The 18,918-nt window shown below is 52.3% G+C and overlaps 1 protein-coding gene across 1 annotated transcript in view; it reads right to left on the bottom strand.

Annotated features, from left to right (window-relative positions):
• Positions 1–1,226: 1,226 nt before the first annotated feature.
• Positions 1,227–18,918, bottom strand: part of NSMF (NMDA receptor synaptonuclear signaling and neuronal migration factor) — a gene marked incomplete at its 5' end in the record, with an annotated part of 19,838 nt that continues 2,146 nt past the window's right edge. Inside the window, 12 exons of the mRNA XM_008937541.1 lie at positions 1,227–1,890; positions 3,468–3,543; positions 3,906–4,008; positions 5,577–5,656; positions 6,744–6,814; positions 7,007–7,040; positions 8,466–8,549; positions 10,081–10,202; positions 11,865–11,954; positions 13,927–13,979; positions 18,195–18,263; positions 18,837–18,842. Coding sequence (XP_008935789.1) covers positions 1,793–1,890; positions 3,468–3,543; positions 3,906–4,008; positions 5,577–5,656; positions 6,744–6,814; positions 7,007–7,040; positions 8,466–8,549; positions 10,081–10,202; positions 11,865–11,954; positions 13,927–13,979; positions 18,195–18,263; positions 18,837–18,842 — 886 coding nt within the window. The remainder of the gene's footprint in view (positions 1,891–3,467; positions 3,544–3,905; positions 4,009–5,576; positions 5,657–6,743; positions 6,815–7,006; positions 7,041–8,465; positions 8,550–10,080; positions 10,203–11,864; positions 11,955–13,926; positions 13,980–18,194; positions 18,264–18,836; positions 18,843–18,918) is intronic.

Below are 18,918 nucleotides of genomic sequence, written 5' to 3'. Positions count from 1 at the left end.
ACAGGGTTGAGCAGTTCTAGCCAGAGGCCTGCTCCCCAAAATCACAACCACAGATATGTCACGGGGAAGGAGCACTCTACAGATCAGAACAACGAGTTCTTTTGGTAAGTAGTTAAAAGAAGATTTGTACATATATTTTCCTTCACAATCAACTCATTTTAGACACCAGGAAATGAGGAAAACAAGGTAATCCTTCCTGGTTATTCTCTAGTATATTTTACTTATTAAAGAAATATCTTGTACCACCTCCCAGACTTGCCAGAGTGACCCACGCAGACTGTAAGTAGTACTGAACCTCTGAACAGGAGAGTAGAAGATGAAAAAAAAAAACCCTTCCCAAAACAAAAAGCAACCCCCTGACTTAAGCAAACAAAAAGTAAATATATTCCAAGATACATCCCCCAGGTACAAACCTGGGTGCTCAAACCCAGGCTGCTCTGCCAACACTCTGGGTTTCCTCTGTCCTGCACGGGAAGGGAGGTGAGCAGCTCGGACCAACACAGAGGGTTTCTAGAGGGTTTTTAGCACAGAAACGAGGTGGTTTATGCACAAACAACTGGCAGCCAGGTGAACACGGGGAAGATTCAACCCCTGCTGTGCTCCTCCAGGAGCATTTCCTCCAAAGACCTCAGGGAACAGTCTCCTTGGGGCATTTCTGGTGGTGGTGTCACCGAGCTGCTCCACACGGCAAGAGTAGGAAGAGAACTCATCTCTCCACACACACAAAACACCAGCGTGAACGAGTAATTACCATGGCTATTAATTTCTAATTCACTTTTATACCTTAGTGAACCTGACGGAGGCTTCTCAGCCAGCTAACGTGTTTCTAACCCTAAAGTATTTCAGCAAAACTAAAAGTCCCGTAGTTTTGCAAGCAGCAAAGTAGAAAGGAACAAACTGGTGTGTAACTGGAGGAGAAATCCACACTGGTGAGAGCACGTCCAAACAGTGCAACACCTCTGCTCTGGAAGGAGCTGAACCACGTTGGTCGGTGCTGCAGACATGCAGGGTCTGCTGAGTTATGTCCAAACCACGTTTGCTGGTGATTAAATATGTCTACAGAAGATATATTACCATTCTGAATATATTTTCAAGCAGACCAAAAATACCTCATCTATTGGTTACTGGTGTGTTATTTTTAACTAATTAAATATTGGGAGGGGTTTTACCCCTCTCGCTATAAAAATTGCACTTATTTTCTATTAAACAAAACAAAACAAAAAAGTTAGATTTCAACTCTATGTTCCAGTATATATTCACATGGAAACTGGATCGTCTTGATCTAAGCTTGCAGGAGTAGGTGCAGCAGTCCTTGCTCTCCAAGACCCCCAGCACTGAAGGTCCCATCAGTACGAACCCCTCTGTGCTCTGGTCAACACTTCACTGTAGTGCACGGGTAACTCATTTGAGTTTGTTTTTGTTTTGTTTTTTTTTTTTTTTGTAAGAAAACCTGAGCTTCAAAAGTCTTTAAAAGGACCTGGAATCAAATCTGGCCCATTCTGACCCAGAACAGCTCAGTTCTGCAAGGAACTCCCCCCTGTCCTCATTCCACACAGCTCCTCCTGAGGCGCCGGGGCTGCGGCCCGGGGCGAGGCAGGTGTCCAGCCCTTCCCCCCAGTCCCTCCTGGCCCGGGAGACTCCTCCCCACACTGCCGAGGGCTCCCCTTCCCTCCAGCTGCGGCCTCCCCACGGGCTTTGAAGGGCTCCCTGTGCCAATAAAAAAGTCTCTCTGCAGTAAGCATGACTTCTTGGACACCGGTGATCAACTTCCTCTTGCAAAGTCTTCTCCAGCTCATAAAATGTCGTCGTAATCCAAGAGCTTGGAGTGCTGGCGGGTCTTCCAGAGGCGGTAAAGGCGGAAGTCAAAGTAAGTCTCAATCATCTGCTTACCTAGGGGTGAAAGGAAGCAGAGAGGTTACACCCTGCAGCGCCAGGGAGGGATGGGAGAGGCTGCAGCAGCTGAAAAACCCAACCCCCCAACAGGCAGGGGCCCAGGAGAACCTCTCTGTACTCCTCAGCCCAACCTTCAGCACCGACCCAGGGCACGTGAAGGTGCCCATGAGAAGCAAACGTCTTTTTAGAGCTCCTCAAGCCATGAAAGGCTCCTTAATAATCCCCTGGCAGGGTTTGTCCACGGGGGAGGGAACCCAGCACAAAGTCTCTCTCCAGACTTTGACCTCTCTGCACTGCCTGTAGGAGAGGGGGGCAGGGGCTGCAGACTATCAGACAACAGCTCCAACAGCCTGGCACGGGGACTTCAGAAAATCCCACATCAAGAGTACACCCACTGTAAAGATTTGTGGGAAACAAACAAAAATCATTAACATTGAAAATCCCAAGTGATTTTGTTGTGGTTGAATTAACAGCCCCAGGCTGGCAGAGCTGTCTCCTTGGGACACTCCAGGGCCAACAACCCCTGTCCCCAGGGAGGCCTGGGGAGGGATTTGCCCTCTGGACGCCTGCTGAAGGTGAGTTTCCTCTGAGGCTGCAGGGGATTAGAGAGGGGACACTGTTAGTCCATCCCTGCCCCATCCAGGGGATCAGTTCAGCCTCATGGCTCAGCTCAGCCTCCTGCTGGACTGCCCGGGTGCTGCCCGGGGCAGGACTGGCCCTGGGAGGTGCTCCCTGGCACACCCCCCAGCAGCACCTTCCCGTGGGATCTCTGCCAGGCTGGGCCCAGAGCTGGGCAGGACATGGTCCTCCAACTCTGCACATTCCTGGGTCAGAAGGGGGAGTGAGGAATAACCCACCCGTGCTGGCACTGGCTGGGAGCAGCAGAGGAAGGAACCACAGGGCTTCCAGCCCAACCCTGCCCATTGCTATCTTCCAGGAGCACAAAGTGCCAAGGACTACAGCAAAGAGAAATCAAGGGCAGATTCAGAATATCTTGCTTATGAAACTACACATATTACCAACCTTGACCAAAGACCAGGAAAAGTTCTAGAGCCCCCTGAAATCTCTTGAGATACTGGCAGAAAGAAACCCAAGGAAGCAAAGCAGGCTGAGAGGTAGAATGTCTCTAATGGGCTACATCCCAGTTACTTGGTGGCAACACAACTCACTTGCTACTAGTGCTTTGAGGCCTGGAGAAGAGATCCACACACACCTGGCTACAGAAAAGGTTCAGCTCCCCTGTGCAGTTCTCCCAGGGGCTTCATATGCCCCAGTGATACAACAAATCTCCTAAACTCAGCCTATAAAGCCACCTCAGGCTCCTCTGCCACTGCCAGGAGGCTGGAGAGGGCTCCACAGCTTCAGGAACACCAAACAGGACAAGTGAAATGTGAACCTGGAGGAAATGCAAGGGGAAAAACCAGGTTCAGCAACTGAACTACACAAGGTGGTTACCAGTGAAATGGAGACCATGGCAGGACTAAAGGGAGCTCAAAATTGCTTCTTCAGGAAGGTTCCCACTGAAGGAGGGAAGCTGGTTAGGAAGGTGTGTCCTTGTACAGAAAATAAATTACCTTGAGCTGATAGTTCAAGTGGAGACTCAAAGGCAACCCTATAAGGATTCATTAAGTTTTTCAGATTCTGAAATAGCTGAAAGGAAAACACAGCAAGAGTTAGCAGCTGAAAACAAAGATGAACTCCAGGGCACCCAAAACTGCCCATCCTTGTTTGCTACCTCCAGAAAACCTTCCACTCCTGTCCTTTAAAACATCTAGCTCATCTGAAAATAGAGAGAGTGCTTTGAATGACTGTTCTCATCAGAGGCTCACATCCTGCTCCTCACCCATCCTTCCTCCCCTGCCCTCTGGGGTCCACAGGTCCTGGCACAGGAGGGCAGCACGTTCCCACCCAGCAGCAGGGAAGGTTTTAGACTCCACAGGGTGGCTGTTCCCTCCCTGGACTTGGTGCTACTCCCCAGACACCCCCAGAGAGGTGACCCAAGAAGCTCTCACCTTCTCCCCATTGGGGTTTCCAAGAACATAGCAGCCCATGATGTGAATGATATTTGGTTCAGGATTGATTTTACTCATCAGCCGGCTCAACCTCTTCCAGAAGCTGGAAGAAATGAGAAAAAACAGAATACATCATTAAAAAACCCCAACCCCTCCCCTCATATGCATGAGCCATCACCTGGGCTGTGTGCACCCACTGCTCTGAAGGGCCCTGAGGCTTGTGGCCTGAGGAGCAAGTTGCTCATGAAGAGCCATTGGTTATTAGACAAGGAGGAGCAGGGCCCTTGCCTGAGAAGCCCATCCAAGTCATGAGGGAGAGAAGGAGGAGCACCAAGGGAGCTCCAAGGTGAAGAGAAGGGAGCAAGATCCACCAGGAATGTTTTTAGACTGACAGGTTCACTAAGCAGCCTCTTCTTGTAGCAGTTCCCTCCAGTGTCCTCTCTGAACATGTGTCACCCATTCATGGCTCATCTGCAGGGCATGGAGTCAGCAGAGGACATCTGGAGAGGTGGTTGTTCTACAGAGCTGGAGAGACAGCACCAAACCAGGCTGTTCCACCTCAGCCAGGGTGTGGTGCTGCTCACCAGTCACACCCTCTTCACCTTTGGTGCCTCAGGGTGAGATACCAGCACCTGCCCTGGGCAGTGGGGGTTCCAGCAGACTCTTGGTGGGCTCTGAAGCCCAGGAGTTCCTCTGGGGGGTGTCTCTGATCTGACTGCACCTCAGCTTTCCTCAAGACTGCCTCCCAGGGCAGTACCAGTTGGACAGAGACATTCACTTCCATGCATCCAAGTTTTCAGCTGTGTCTCCACAGCTTTCTGAAGGTCCCCAAATTGCCAACTTCAGGCCAGCTATGCCTGGAACGTGTTCAGAAACCTGTAAACTCACACGTGCTGAAGAATTTCATTGACAGTGTTTGTGCCAGAGCACAAGAGCTCTGAACAGATGTTGGTTTTCATGCTCAGTTCTCGTGCCAACCAAAAGCTGTGCAGGAACAGGTCTGTGTTTGGCTGGTGTGCATCCTCTCCCCCCCCAAGAAGCACGGTGGGTTTGAGCCAGCCCAAGGCAGCAGGCAGCAAAACAGGCAAAGCTGAATTCTGTGAGGAGGAGCAAAACTGCCCCAGCAGCCCTGGCTGACAGGCTGGCTTGTTAGTGAGAGTCCTCCTCAGTAACCTGCTGGACCTTGGGCAGGCTCTGCAGAGACAGATTCCATCACACACACCCCCCATTTACTGGAGAGAGCTGGGGGGATGGTGGTTTGGATTCCTGCCACCAGCGTCCTGCTCAAAAATGCTATCTCAGGCACTTCTCAGCAGGAGAGGCAGGAGGTGCCTGTTCTGCCTTCTGGTCAGCAAAGCCTTTGTTAGGAGACAAAACACATTTTTTTCCCTCTTTTGATAGCCTCTAGTCCAGACAGACACTAAACAGCAGATAAAAGCATAAATCTCCTGGAGACCTGTCACAGGGCCACACCACCTCAAGGTCAAGCTCAGCTCTGCTGCCCTGGCAGCTCCCCCTGAAGGAGCTGTAAGCTGCTGTTAGGTCCTCCCCCAACCTCCTCTTCCCCTGACCAAGCCACCTCAGTTCCCTTCACCACTCCTAGGACACAAACATGGACCAAACCGAGCAGATAAACGCTACCAGAGTCCAGAACACAAGGCAGCCACTCACAGGATCATATCTTCCTCCTTCTCCACTTTGGCAAAAGTGGCAACTTTGTTCTTTAACAAGTACAAGTGACCGGGACCTCCCTGCAAGAGAGAGACAGACAGATGCAAACCCTGGATCCACTTCTTGTCCTGCAGAGCCATACCCAGAAGAGCCACACGGGAGCAGAGCAGACACGCCAGGCTGGCACGGCTGCTACAACCTCCACAGCACACACCACAGGCACTTGCTCAGGAGATATTCACATCCAGGGAGTGTGCTGGGGGCTGGATTCTCCTGTTTTTACTGTTACATGCCCACCTCACTCTAGAAAGGCACAATAATAGATAAAAATCTTTATTGTGGGTGGTTGGAGAGTAATAAGGAAGACAAGAAATTCCCTTTCACTTGGGATGCCGAGGGACTTGCTGTGGTAGGCAGCTGAGAAGCTGAGCAAAGCAGGGACAAGCAGGGAGGACATCACTGAAGAATTGGGCTTGGGCAGCAGCAGGCATGGAAACGTCAAGCACAACATCAGGAAAATTGGGAGTCACAACCTCCAGGTCAGTGTGCTGCACACTCTGCAGTTTTGCAGCACTAGGCACGTGGGAGGGGGTTCACCCTGGCTTACCTCCCTAACTTCTCATTTCAAGGTTCCTCGTGCAGCTGCCAGGGAAGTCCCAAGCTGCCCAGCCTGAGGAACAGGAGACTTGGGCAGGAAATCCCTGGGGAGCCCCAGATCCAGCAGGGCCTGACTCTGTCCCACCCACAGCTCAGCAAGCCTGTCCCCTGCCCCCTCTCCAGCTCTGAGCTGTGTGCCCTGCCCGTGGGACCCAGGGCTGCCACTGCTCTACTGCAGGTGCATAAAACTATGACCATGAGACAGCAAATGCTTCTGCCCATCCCCAGAGTCCTCCCCTCCAGGTCTGTGCCAACACTGGTCTGCTGCATTTCCTGGAAAGCAGCTGAGAGCCAGCCCAGCTCAGGACCCAGCCACACTGAGTCAGGGTTTATTCCCTGCTGTCACAGCAACTTGAGGCTGCTCAGTGTCTGGGGAAGGGAGAAGTGAAAGCTGTACCCATGCAGCTGCTTTAGCAGAAACCTGACTTGGGAATATTGGTGCCTCTGTGTAGATTTTCCCTGCAGAAAGACAAATTTGTACCATTTAACTGCTTAGTAACTTTCATGTACCTGGCAAAATATCAGCATCTTCCAGATTCTGCAGCCTTTCCGATAAATGTTCAGCTTCTTCTCTATTTCCTCTGCAAAAAAAAAAAAACCCAAAAGATGAAACAGAGGGAGTTAAAAATGAATCCTATTTTGTCTCACTTCAGTCCTGAAGGCAAAGGCTGAGGTGTGAGAGGTGCTCAGCTCCCCCCTGCCCCAAGGGACTTCAGGTACTGCTCAGGTACACCTGCAACGGGCAAGAGCCAAGGAAAGCACCATTCACATACCTAGGATGTCATCAAAGGTGGCATGTTCATGGTCCTGGAAACCAAGAGAGAAGATGTATCAGTGTTCACTGTCACCACACCAGCTCCCGTGGAATTATTATAGTCTGTAACATAGCACAAAACCCCATTCCCAGGCAAAGGGAAGCTCTAAGAGTATGGCCATACCAACTGGTGACTCCGTCACATCACAGTCGTTACCACCCTAAACCATGTCTGGGCAAAGAAGCTGGAGACTGAATGGCCCATGAAGACCAAGTCCATGCAAAGGTTTGAAGATGAATCCTGCAGGAAAGCCCACAGCACACCCCATCCATCAGACATAGAGTCAGGAACGCCCGTTTGCCTCTTGGCCCATGTTTTGTAGCCAGCCCCCAGCCTTACAGGTGGCCAACAAACAGCCACAGTCCCAACAGCTGCCTCTGGCACAGGGGGGTCATCAGGACAACTGTGCAACCCTCAAAGGAGGAGAGAGGCAGGGAAGCTGAGCCTCCCAGCAGCACAGCCTGCTGCATCGGGAGGAGGAGTTCCCCAGCCTGCCAGTCTCACCCTTCCCTTTCAAATCAACAAACAAAGTGATTAGGAAAAAAGAGACCCATGAATTCTTGGGGGACCTTACTGTGGCCTTCAAGTATCTGAAGGGGGCCTACAAAAAAGCTGGGGAGGGACTTTTTACAAGGGCTTGTAGTGATAGGATGAGGGGTAATGGCTTCAGAGTGGAACAGGGGAGATTTAGATTAGATGGAAGAAGTTCCTCACTGTGAGGGTGGTGAGACCCTGGCACAGGTTGCCCAGGGAAGGTGTGGATGCTCCATCACTGGAGGTGTTCAAGGCCAGGTTGGGTGGGGTTCTGAGCAACCTGCTCTAGTGGGAGTTGGCCCTGCCCATGGCAGGGGGTTGGAACTAGTGATCTTTAAGGTCCTTTCCAACCCAAACTGCTCTGTGATTCCCTGCTGGTGTTCCAGACACCTCCTCAGGCAGGACTCCTATTGAAACATCAAGGTTAGACTCATGACTGACGAGGATGCACCACTGCACACAGCCTGATGGGCTTCACAGGCCACTGCAGGGCTCTGAGGTCCTGCCCACCCTGCCCAGGGATGAGCACCAGGAGGAGCCGTAAGCCTGCACAGCACCCAGCTCTGTCTGTGTCCTCAGGTTTCCCCAGCCTTCCTGCTCACCCTGCCCTGCCAGCAGGCCGTGCCCACAGGGTCTGGCAGCCCATGTGTGCAACTCCCACCCCACCTGACCCTTCCATCTAGACACGAGCCCCTGCAGAGCTACCCCAGAGCCCACATGTGGGTTCAGCACAGCCCCAGCCCTCTCCTGACAGCTTTTCCAAATCACAGCAGTGTTTCAGAACCACCCTAACAGGAACTAGGGATGGGGATGAAAAAGAACCCCAGTTCTCTGTGTGAAGCCTGCTCCCACACCTGCAGGCACCCGGGAGAGAGGCACTTACGTAGAGAATGGGGATGATGGAGGGGTCGTCCCTGCGGATGATGGTCGGGACGTACTCTGCTTTGGGCACCTTGGAAGAAATGAGCTGCAAGGGGAAAAGAGAAAGGCAACAGTGTGAGGAGAAGCCAGTAGAGTCTGGATGGACACACAACAGTGCCCTGTTCAGCTACTCCCAGGAGTTACCCAAAGCAGCAGCTAATCCAGCCTATCTGCATCCCTGCGGAAGGTCCTCCAAGGCTCTGGTCCTCTACAGAGCACCCCCAGGCCTGCCAAGTACCCCCAAGAGTCAGTCTCCTCGACCTCCAAGAAATGAGCACACAGCTCAGCTTAAAAGGCAGGACTGAGTCTGAGGGAACACTGAGAGTGGTGTGCACAGAGCATGAAGAAGCCTGTGAGTCACCACGAGTGGCCACATCCCTGTCCAGAGCACTCCTGTGCAGCTCCCTGGGTGAGGGTCTGTGCTCCTGCCTGTAGAGGGCTGTTCTGGCAGGCACATGGAGCTGGCTGGTGGTGGGATGGTGTGTGCCTGAACGAGATCCAGCCAAGGGGGGGAATGGCACCAGGCACAGGCAGGCACCAGGCACAGGCAGGCACCAGGCAGGCAACTCTGGCTGAAGCCTCAGCTGGTTCCACCAGCATGAGAGCCTGAGAGGACGGGCCTGACATCAGCACAAGCCAAAGTGCCCTGGGAGCACAGGCCATTTGACTGTGCTGTGATTTCAGGCTCCTCTGCTCATCACTGTGAGAGGGGAGCTGGTGGGCTTGGAAGTGCTGCCTGGGTTCCAGCTTGGGCTGGCTTCAAAGCCCTTCCTCCTGGCAGGCAGCACATCACTGCTCCGGCCACACGGGAGTTCAGGTGAAGGTTCTGGAGAGGCACAACCTACAGAGTCAAGGGATGGACAATCATCACAGGCACCTCCTGGGGAGACAGGCTGGAGGTGTCAGGGGCTGAACAAACCCAAGTGTGGGGTTCCTGGCGTTGGGTCTCATCGGGTGGCTCTGCCCTGAGGGTGCTTTAGGGCTGAGTCTGCACAGACAGCCTGGGAACACGTATGAACACAGACTGTCTCCATGTCCTTCACTCTTCCCAAGCCTTAGCAGGACCTGTTCAAACCCAGTGCTGCTGTGCTGGACTGGCAACGCTGCCTGAGGACAAGCTGGAAGCTGGGACCCTATTTCACCCGAGTACTTGAGCCCATGGCCAAAGAAGGGATGTGTCAGAACCTGGTCCTGCCTGCCCAGCCCCAGCAAGCAGAGCAGCAGGGAGCACAGAGGGAGTAGTAAGAGGAGGGAGGGACTGCTGGGACTGGGGACTCTCCTGTCAGGGTTGTTGAGACTCAGGCTAACTGGATTCAGCATTGGTGACAGCCCTGCTCTGATCTGGGTTTGGACTGCGGGTCCTTCCACTTCTAGTTCTCTTTGAACACGTCACCCCCAGCAATAACAGAAGCTGGATCCCATGTCATGTCTTGGCTGATCTCCCAGTGACCCTCAGACACACCCAAAGAGTTCCCCATACAAGACTTGCCCCTTCCCCTGAAGCTCCTAAACTTAGCAGCTCTGAAAGGACAGACAAAGCCCAGGTAGCTACAGGCAGTTGACGTGGAAACCCTCACCATTATTTTTGGCGGAATAAAGTCTTCTCCATCACATGCCATGGCTTCAAGTTCCTTTTCTGCTTCCCAGTTCAAGTCAAAGTCACCCTCCAAAGTGCCGCAGGAATCCTGAAGGTCATGGCCTGCCAGAACACAGCGTGGTTACACGGGCAGAGCAGTTTGCCTTCCCCACTCCATCCTGTCTGGCAGCCACCTCGCGAGGGGGACCACGAGCCACGAGACTCGTGTCCTCCTGTCTTCCACAGAGCGACAGACACCACAGGTCAGGGCTGGCACCTCTGAACAGAGCAACACTGAACGGATGAGGAACTGCACACAGAGCCCGATGCCACGGACCACGTAACCCCTCAGCACTCTCACAGCCACCCAGCTCAGCTTTCAGACGCTGGTTCACCTCAGCCACCCTGGCATCTCAGAAATGGAGGAGGAGACGAACGCAGACAGACTCTCTACACTTCAACACTGCCAAGCTGATGAGCAAAAGTCCAAAGACCTCAAAGCTGGTCTCCTGGTAATGGTTACTGCTCTGACTACATCTTCTGAGTGACTCTAAAGAAACCCTGCCTGGCTGGTCAAAGTGGTCCTGGCAGAGGAGTCCCAGAGCGTGAGGACAGCTGTAGCAGACACAGTAGTATTGCAACAGTGTACTTGGATTTGCTCTCCAAATGGACCTTACCTGTTGGCCTTCAATGCCTCCTGGGGAAAAAAACATCTGGAAGGAATATAATTGACCATTAAAGGTTAAAAATTGAGACGGTTCCCTGAAGCCAGGGACTGAGGAAAGAGAACTGAGGTGCCTCTGTCAGTCAGTGCCTTTTGGGATGTCCGGATGCCACGGGGCAGAGCCTGGAGCCTGTCTGAACCACCTCTTGGCCATTCCTCTGAGGTAGCTGAGGGAGCAGGCAAGAATCAGACTGCAGAGCAACCATCGGGTCATGTTTTGAACCTGGCCTGTCACACATCTGCCCCTAGGCCCTGGCACGGTGTCCTCTGCAGCTAAGAGGGCTGGAGCTCATGCTTACCTGGGAGGTCAGTTCATTTCATCAGTGAAATTCATTTACAAAACAAGCCATTTCAACAGAGGCCAACTCCTAGCTACCAAGTCCCTTGCCTACAGGGTTTTAGAAATACCTGGGTGAAACAGCCTCTCCCTTTATACAAAGACAGTGGGAAGATGCTGGCATTGTCTCCTGTACATTACCACCACAGCATCTCAGTCCCCACAGGAAGAACATTGCAGCATTACTGGGGATTCCCACAGGAATTCCTGGCAGCCCAAAGGAAGATCAGATTGCCCCAGGCTATCATCTGTGCAGTCAGCTTGGCCAGGAAGTCCAGGCTACACCTCCTGGAGCTGTGGCTGTGCCCTCGAGCTGTCCTAGCCTAGGAGAGAGCTCAGGAAGGGAAGCTCTTGCTCTGAAAGGCAGGCAGGTCAGCCCTGCTCTGGTGAATACAGCCTTGGACTGGTGTGCTTCCAGGGAGCTTGGGTTTGGTCCCAAGTGAGTAAGGGATGATGGGAACAGAGGGCTGTCAGAGAGCTGTACCACTGGGCATCCTCTGGCCTGGTAACAGGAGGTTAGACGCACTGTGCCCTACAGATAACTACAGGAACACAGAGATGAGCCCGTGTGTGAACCTGGAGTGGTATCTGCTCAGATCTCACTAACTAAAAGGATCAAAGATGGGACAAAAGGGCACAGAGTTGTTACTCCAGTGGGACTCCAGGCAACACCTCAGCTGGAGGGTTTGGCCACAGGAGGAAGCTCAAAGGACTCAGAACTCACTTTCTCGGGAGTCATGGAAGGAATCAGCTTTGATGGGAGTCGGGTCACTCCAGGACCTGCTGAAGCTCCTCTCACGCCGTTCGGCAAATGCTAGGATAAAACCAGAGCAGGACATTAACAGACTCCACAGCCACCTCTGCTGCTGCCAGCAAAACAAAACAGCCAGCAGATATCCAAGGCCACACCTCACGGACTCCCCCGTGCTTGTTCTTCCACTTGCCACACCGAGTCCTTTCCACACAGCAAACAAGGGTCTATCTTCTAGACAGCAAAGTGCCCACTTTCTGAGCAGGGCCATTACAGGGTGTGTAACACAGGAAAAGGAGGACACCTGAAGGTCCCTCCTTAAATGCACACAGTTCAGGCCTCAATTTAACCAAGGCTACTCCAGTGTCCCAGTGTAAGTGCTCAGTCACAAAGGCCTCACAGCAAGATGTACTCAACAGCTCATGGCACACGCATGACCAGAAGAAGGCAGCAGTTCTCCAAACATCCATGACCAGAAGAAGGCAGCAGCTCTCCAGTCAGCTCTCCTTTCATGTTCTAGTGACATCCCAAATCAGAGCTGGACCAAAGAGAACAGGGAGCCTCTGCAAAGCTCATGCTTTCTAAATTTCAGTGCAAAAGAGGAAATCCTTCAGTTTTTGTTTGCCCACACTCTTCTGAGAACTTTTCTCCCTGGCTTTCTTTTTTTTTTTTTCCTCCCAGTGGGCATTGTAATGTTTGTACCAGCATTGCCCAGGCAGAATCCAGGGAGCCTGGCCCAGCTGGCTGCACCACAGGCAAATCCCTGGGAACTGCCAACCACGCTGTCTGACTTGGCAAGGCCCTGTGAGAGCCATCACACCTAGATTAGCAGCCACTTCTGGCCACTGACACCTGTTCCTGGTGGCAGTGTGTCTAGTGACAGCATCTCATGGCAGCAGCACAGGGATTCACTGCAGAGCTGCACTACAAGAGCTGGAAGGCACCTGTCCTCTGCTGCAGCCTCTCCACGTGGGGGTGTCCAGGGAGTCCAATCACACAGTCAGTTCTTCAGGCGACCTCCATCCTCAGCACTCCTTTAAAAGCAGGCAGTTAGCTACTGGGCACAGGAAGAGAGCTCTGAAAACATGACCCGAGAGTTAGCAAGGCAGAGGCATGCCTGAGCTTCCAAACAGCTCTGGGGGGAGGTGAGCCCTCTTCACCTCAGGCAGTGCTAACTCAGATGCCAATAAAGACACTTCAAAAGGGCAACGCTCTTTGCTGTTCACTCCCCACAGCCTGTGAGGAGGAAGAGGAAGGAATGTAAATCCATCTCAGCAGTGCTTGGCTGGGGGCAGTCTCTACACGATGCTTGGCCTGGGGGTGGGAAGAACAAGCTGGTTCCTCTTCTGGAGCAATCCTCAGCTCTCCACAGCCACTTACACCACTCTCAGCCCGTTTCACAGCGATAACAGAGCTGCCTCAACCAAGTCAGGGAAGAGTGTTGCCTTCCTCAGGGAAAGGGAACTGCCACTTCCCAGGCCTAAGAGGTGATTTCTTCCCCACTGAGGCTTAACATCCCTTTATTTCCCTCTTGCTCCAATCTTTTCCTCGTTCCTCTTCTTTCTCCCTTCTGTCATTCTCTCAGCTCCCACCAGGTGACTCTCCCCCAGGTCCTGCTGTGGAGAGGGTGGTGGGACAGGGCACCAGGCAGCCCTCACCAGCTCTGATGAACTCCCAGCTTGGTTCTCCTCACAAGTGTCTCTGCCAGCGATCACCCAACGCCACACGCACATGGACAAGGATGCTGCAGCTCCTTCCACTCCTTGTACTGAGGCCACAGAGATCTCCCATGGCCAAGGCAGAAGGTCCTTGTAAGAAGCTTTCAGGCTGCTTGCAGACATCCCTGTGTCCTGGAGACTTGCAACAACCTGGCCTTCTTTTTTTGTAGGGTAAAATGGCACCAGCAGGTCAAATCCTTCCTCCAGCCCAACACTAGGTCCTTTCTACCCACATCTGCACACAACACAGGGTTCCTCCTGTCCCACCAGCACAAACCCCAGCTCCTCACAGCCACATCTTAAAGGTGCTCACTTACTTTGTGCTTTAACCCTTCGGCTCCCCACCATGCGGAGGTGCTTCCGAAAATTCCTGAAAGAAAGGCCAAACACAACCTCTGAGAAGAGCAACACAAAGCAATACCTGGGCCCAGCAGGACTCAAAAAAAAATGGGGGGGGAATAATAAAATTGGGAAGACAACATATTTCCTTCTGGGCATTCTAAAGCTGGAGATGAAGTTCCCAGCTTGCACCTCCTCAGTGCTGGGGTCGGGTATGTTTGTCCAGAGTGTGGCTGCTTCTTCTGAACTCCCTGGGCTGGTGGTACAGGGGGAGAGACTCCCTGCAGTCCCCTCCTCATGGCCTGCTTCCACTCCTTAGGAGGGAGGCACGGCTGTGCTGTCACTTTGCTGAAGACACTGCCACTGGCAATGCCCCCTCTTCTCAGGGAAGTGACTGCTCCCCTCTCTCCTCCCTCCACACGTGCCCCAGCAGCACAGTGGGTGCCCAGGCTCTACCCTGCGAGGCAGCAAGCACCCCCTGCTCATGGCTGTGCTCCTCCCCAGACACCCAGCACCTGCCAAATTCCCACCACGCAGCCTGTACTGCTCTCCAGGGCAAGGAGCTGGGAAAGGCTGAAGCAGCTTCTTCCTTCTCAGAGAGCAGCAGGGCTGACTGGCCTCATGGGCCTGCTCCCTGCTCCTGCTGCCTGCCTGGGACTCACAGGCAGTTCAGTGGGGCTGCAGAGGGCACAGCCCCAAGGAAAAGTCCACCAGAGGGTAAGCCCTGGGGAGCAGCTACCCCATAGTCAGGTCTGTGTAAAATGGACTGTCCTGGCCACTCCTGAGAGACCAGGGCAAAGAGACTGTGTCCAGCCCCTCCAAGTGCAAGGGACCTGCCTCCCTTGGTTTCTCATCACTCACCTAGACAGGAACCAAACAGGACAGGAACCACACAGGACACCAGAAGAGACACAGGGAAGAAGCAGCATGTGGTCTACTAAGAAAAGTGTCCCCCTGCCATGAACCCTACTTAGTGAGGGTGACTTCCCCCTGCAGGGCAGCCCCCGTGGCCCTGGGCATGTCAGTGAGCCCCTGCACCAGCAGCCTGGTGGAGTCTGAGTCCTCAGTTCCCCTCTGCCCCCCAACACACACCACAGACAGCAAGCAACAGAGACCACTGCTGGGGAAACGGGTAGGAGGACAGGTTGTCTGGCTCACACACAGGTTAGTGGATGAGCAAGGACAGGAGACAACCATGCAGATGCTTTAGCAAACTAATAGGACTAAAAGACACTTCCAGCACTGGGATGAAGCTGTTCAAAGCCAGGTATGTCTGCTCCTGTACAGAGAGCTCAACACAAGCACAGCCCTCGTGGGACATGTCACCTTCTGCACCATCCCCCACTTGGGCCTTGGTTCCCATGTTGTCATCAGGATCCAAATTCAGCAGCTCAAGAAGGAAAACTAGCAGCTGGGGAGTGAAGCTGGGAGCCATGTTATCCCATGACAAATTCCCACCTGCACTTGCACTGCTGATGTCATTTTACAAAGATTTATTTTAGCTCCACGTGGGTAGGGGAGGATTTACAGCTGTGTACAGACAACCTTTTGAGAAGTCACCAAAACCAGTCACTTCACTAACACCTGCTGGACTGGCTCTATGTGCAAAGCCTCTGGGGTGTGTGATGACCAAAACTGTGGGCTCTTACTGCTCTTTAGATTCAAATCCAAATAAATACAATCTTTTAAGGGGCCCAGGGTCGTGCTTTACACAGAAAGGTCTTAGATGTATGTTGTAACTCATCAGAATCAAAAACTTTATGGTCCACTGGGAGACCAAGATCATACCAGACAATGAGCACCAACGTTAACTGCCAAGGCCACTGTTATGGGTTTTGGCATTTTGGAGGAAAATCTGTTTTTCTGTTCAATGCTCAGTTGTCCTCTCTACAGAGGAGCTTCCTCATGCCCTGGGGGGAAGGGGGATGAAGCAGTCTTTGCCATGGAAGAGTGCTGCTCCCAGCTGCCTAGAGAGCTTGGTCTCTCCCACCAGAAAGGATTGAGGACAGCTGACTAGCTACAACTCCTAAACACTGCTGAGAGCAGCTCCAGGAAGACCCCAGCTGCTCAAGGTTAACCAACACACTAAATGCTTGGAGAATGGGACACAGGCTTTTTTTTCCTCCTCATCTCTTCTAGAAAAAAAAAAAAGCACTTTGGAAAGGAGGTGCAAGGCTGGGACTGCTTCTTGATGTGGGCATCCTGCGCTCATCCAGATCCTCCTGAGGGCTTTTTGCAGCTCTATTTGTCCTCAGGCCTCTCTGTGGTTGCATGTTAGCACAAAAGGACTGGCACAGCTCCCCTGGGGAGCTGCAAAATCTGCTCCATGAGCAATGGGGCTACATAAACCTGCTTGGTCTTCCTGCAATTGCACCAAAAAAATCCAGGGTTATTTGATTGCTATCAAGATCTCTTCACCTATCAAAATTCAAGAAGCATCCCTCAAGTCACAGTGATAAAATGTCCTTATTACTGCCCTGTGCCAGCTCCACAGGGTCCCTCCCAGCCAGAGGGTCCCCAGGCCACAGCAGCCCCACTCCACCTCTGCACAGAAGCCTTTTGGGTACCCGACGGATGCCAGCAGCAGAACCACCAACACACAGCAGAGCTCTGCACAACTCCTGACAGGACCTCCCACCTTCTCCTCCCCAGCTCCTCCCTGCAGTGGCCACCAGGCTCAGCAAGCCACGGGGCATCACTCTGGAGGCAATGTCCACTGTGTGCCACACCACCCGAACCGTGCCACCCACACAGGGCCCAGCACAGGAACAACCCCACTTCTGAAACACCCGAGAGCACCAAGGGCTGCACAGCAACACCTGAAGCCACGGCAGGGCTGAGGTCCTCCTCACTCCCTGGAGAAGAGCTGAGCACTGCTGCCAGCAAGCCCTGCAGCTGGCCAGGGCCTGCTTGTGTGGCACAGCCAAAAGCCCATCACTGCTGTCCTGCCTCCTCTTTCTGCACCAGGGGGCTCCTGCCCTGCAGTCCTGCCTCGACCTTCAGAGGCCACAGGAGGTGAGGGGACGTGCTGGCCACTGAGCACAGGGATGGTGTGACTCTGTCCTCTCTCCTGACTGCTCAGCACCACCGAGGTGTACGACTCCTGCCCCTGTACTTGCAAACCACATGAACAAGCCCTTTTCTAACAAAGACTTGCCTCTGGCTAACAAATTCTGGGAAATCTTTCTTTTTAAAGATACACTGTCTATTTATTTACAGCATCTTTAGTTTTGATTTTTATTTCTCTTCATTATTGATGAAAAAAACCCACCTTCCTGGCAATTTCCCAGTTAAAAAAGAAAAAGATGTTTTTCTCTCCACTTTTGAACAGATCAGCTAACAAATTCTGGGAAATCTTTCTTTTTAAAGATACACTGTCTATTTATTTACAGCATCTTTAGTTTTGATTTTTATTTCTCTTCATTATTGATGAAAAAAACCCACCTTCCTGGCAATTTCCCAGTTAAAGAAAAAGATGTTTTTCCCACCACTTTTAAACAGATCATGAAGTGATCATGGCAGTTTTTAACCAACAACACAAATACTGTGGTATCCTCTTTAGCAGGCTACCAAAATACACAAGCCATGACATATTAAAAACCAAAAGCTGACCAGATTGCCACAGTGGCTGAGTGATGTGCCCTGTGAAGTCAGCAGAGGAAAACCAGGGCCCTTCTGTAAGAGCTGGACAAGGAATCAGTCCCCATCCTCTTTTCTCTCCTTTTTGTTCTTTGAAAAAAAAAAAAAAAAAGAGGTTGAAAGAACATAGATTTCTGGTCACTAGAGATGTCCATTTTTTTGCCTACATCTCAGGTTTTTGAGGTGCATTTGTAGATGATGCAGCAGCACAAAAATTATTCAGCGAACCTCAAACAAACTCCAAGTATTTGGGAGAGGGGTGGGGAAATGACATATTTCATTTTTAAAATAAATACTATCTATTTTTCTGCCTGGGACACAGGTCCTGTACATGACATTTGGATGCTGAAAAGAAAGTTGACAGTGTGCCTTTAAGATGGGGAGGGAGCACTCAGCACCACTCACCTCCACTCTTCCACCTTGTCCCTAGGAACAGCAACACAGACAGGGACAACCACGTTGTCAAGGGTCACTGGTGCCACCCGAAGGGCCCATGCAGCACCAGCCAGGTGACAGCAGAGGGGCCCATGCAGCACCAGCCAGGTGACAGCAGAGGGGCCCATGCAGCAGCAGTGAGGGGACAGCTCCAGCACAGGACGGGCCCTACCTCTGAATAACCGCTGCGGAATCATTCTCTCGCTTCCGTCTCTTCCTCTCTGCGTAGCCCCTGAACGCCCTGGGAAACCATTTCAAGCCATTAACCAACTACACAGCTTGGAAGTGGAGAGGACAGCAAACACAGACAAGGAAAGCCCTCACCAGATGACAGAGAGAGGCTGGGCTGCCTGAGGAGGAGGCCAGCCCTCGCAGGGCTACGTGCGAGTCAGGGGCCAGGCAAACGCTCACCAGACCCAAAGTTCTCCCTCTGTAGGGCTGGGGCTGGACAAGAAGTTGGTCCTAAAACAAACATAAGAGCAGCCAGAGCACAGCCCAAAGAATGGAGGTGAGCACCCATCGTCCCTGCTACTGAGGAGTGGACCTAGGAGACTGCAGACACAACCCTCTGTACACCAGGATCAAGAGGACAGAAGCATGCTAGCAACTGTAGTCTTCATTTTGAAGAGGAGGATGGTTGTGGTGTGATCCAGGCAGGCCAGGTGTAGCCAGCTAAACTCTTTCCAGCTGACAAACAGCCCTAGCATAGGGAAAGCACGAGTGAATATGACAGACAGGAGAGGAGAGGAGAGTTTATCCAGGACACCAACAGACAAGGAGGTTAAAAAAAAAAAGAAAAGAAGATTATACTTACGAGATGCTAGAGATTCCAGGAGATGCAGGGAAAAAGAAAGAGAAGAGGATTCATTAGTGCTCAGCCCCAGCCAGTGTTCTGA

The sequence above is a fragment of the Merops nubicus genome, unplaced genomic scaffold (genome assembly GCF_000691845.1).
Source record: "Merops nubicus isolate BGI_N331 unplaced genomic scaffold, ASM69184v1 scaffold20483, whole genome shotgun sequence".
NCBI lineage: Eukaryota > Metazoa > Chordata > Aves > Coraciiformes > Meropidae > Merops > Merops nubicus.
This window is presented reverse-complemented; position numbering and strand designations above follow the sequence as displayed.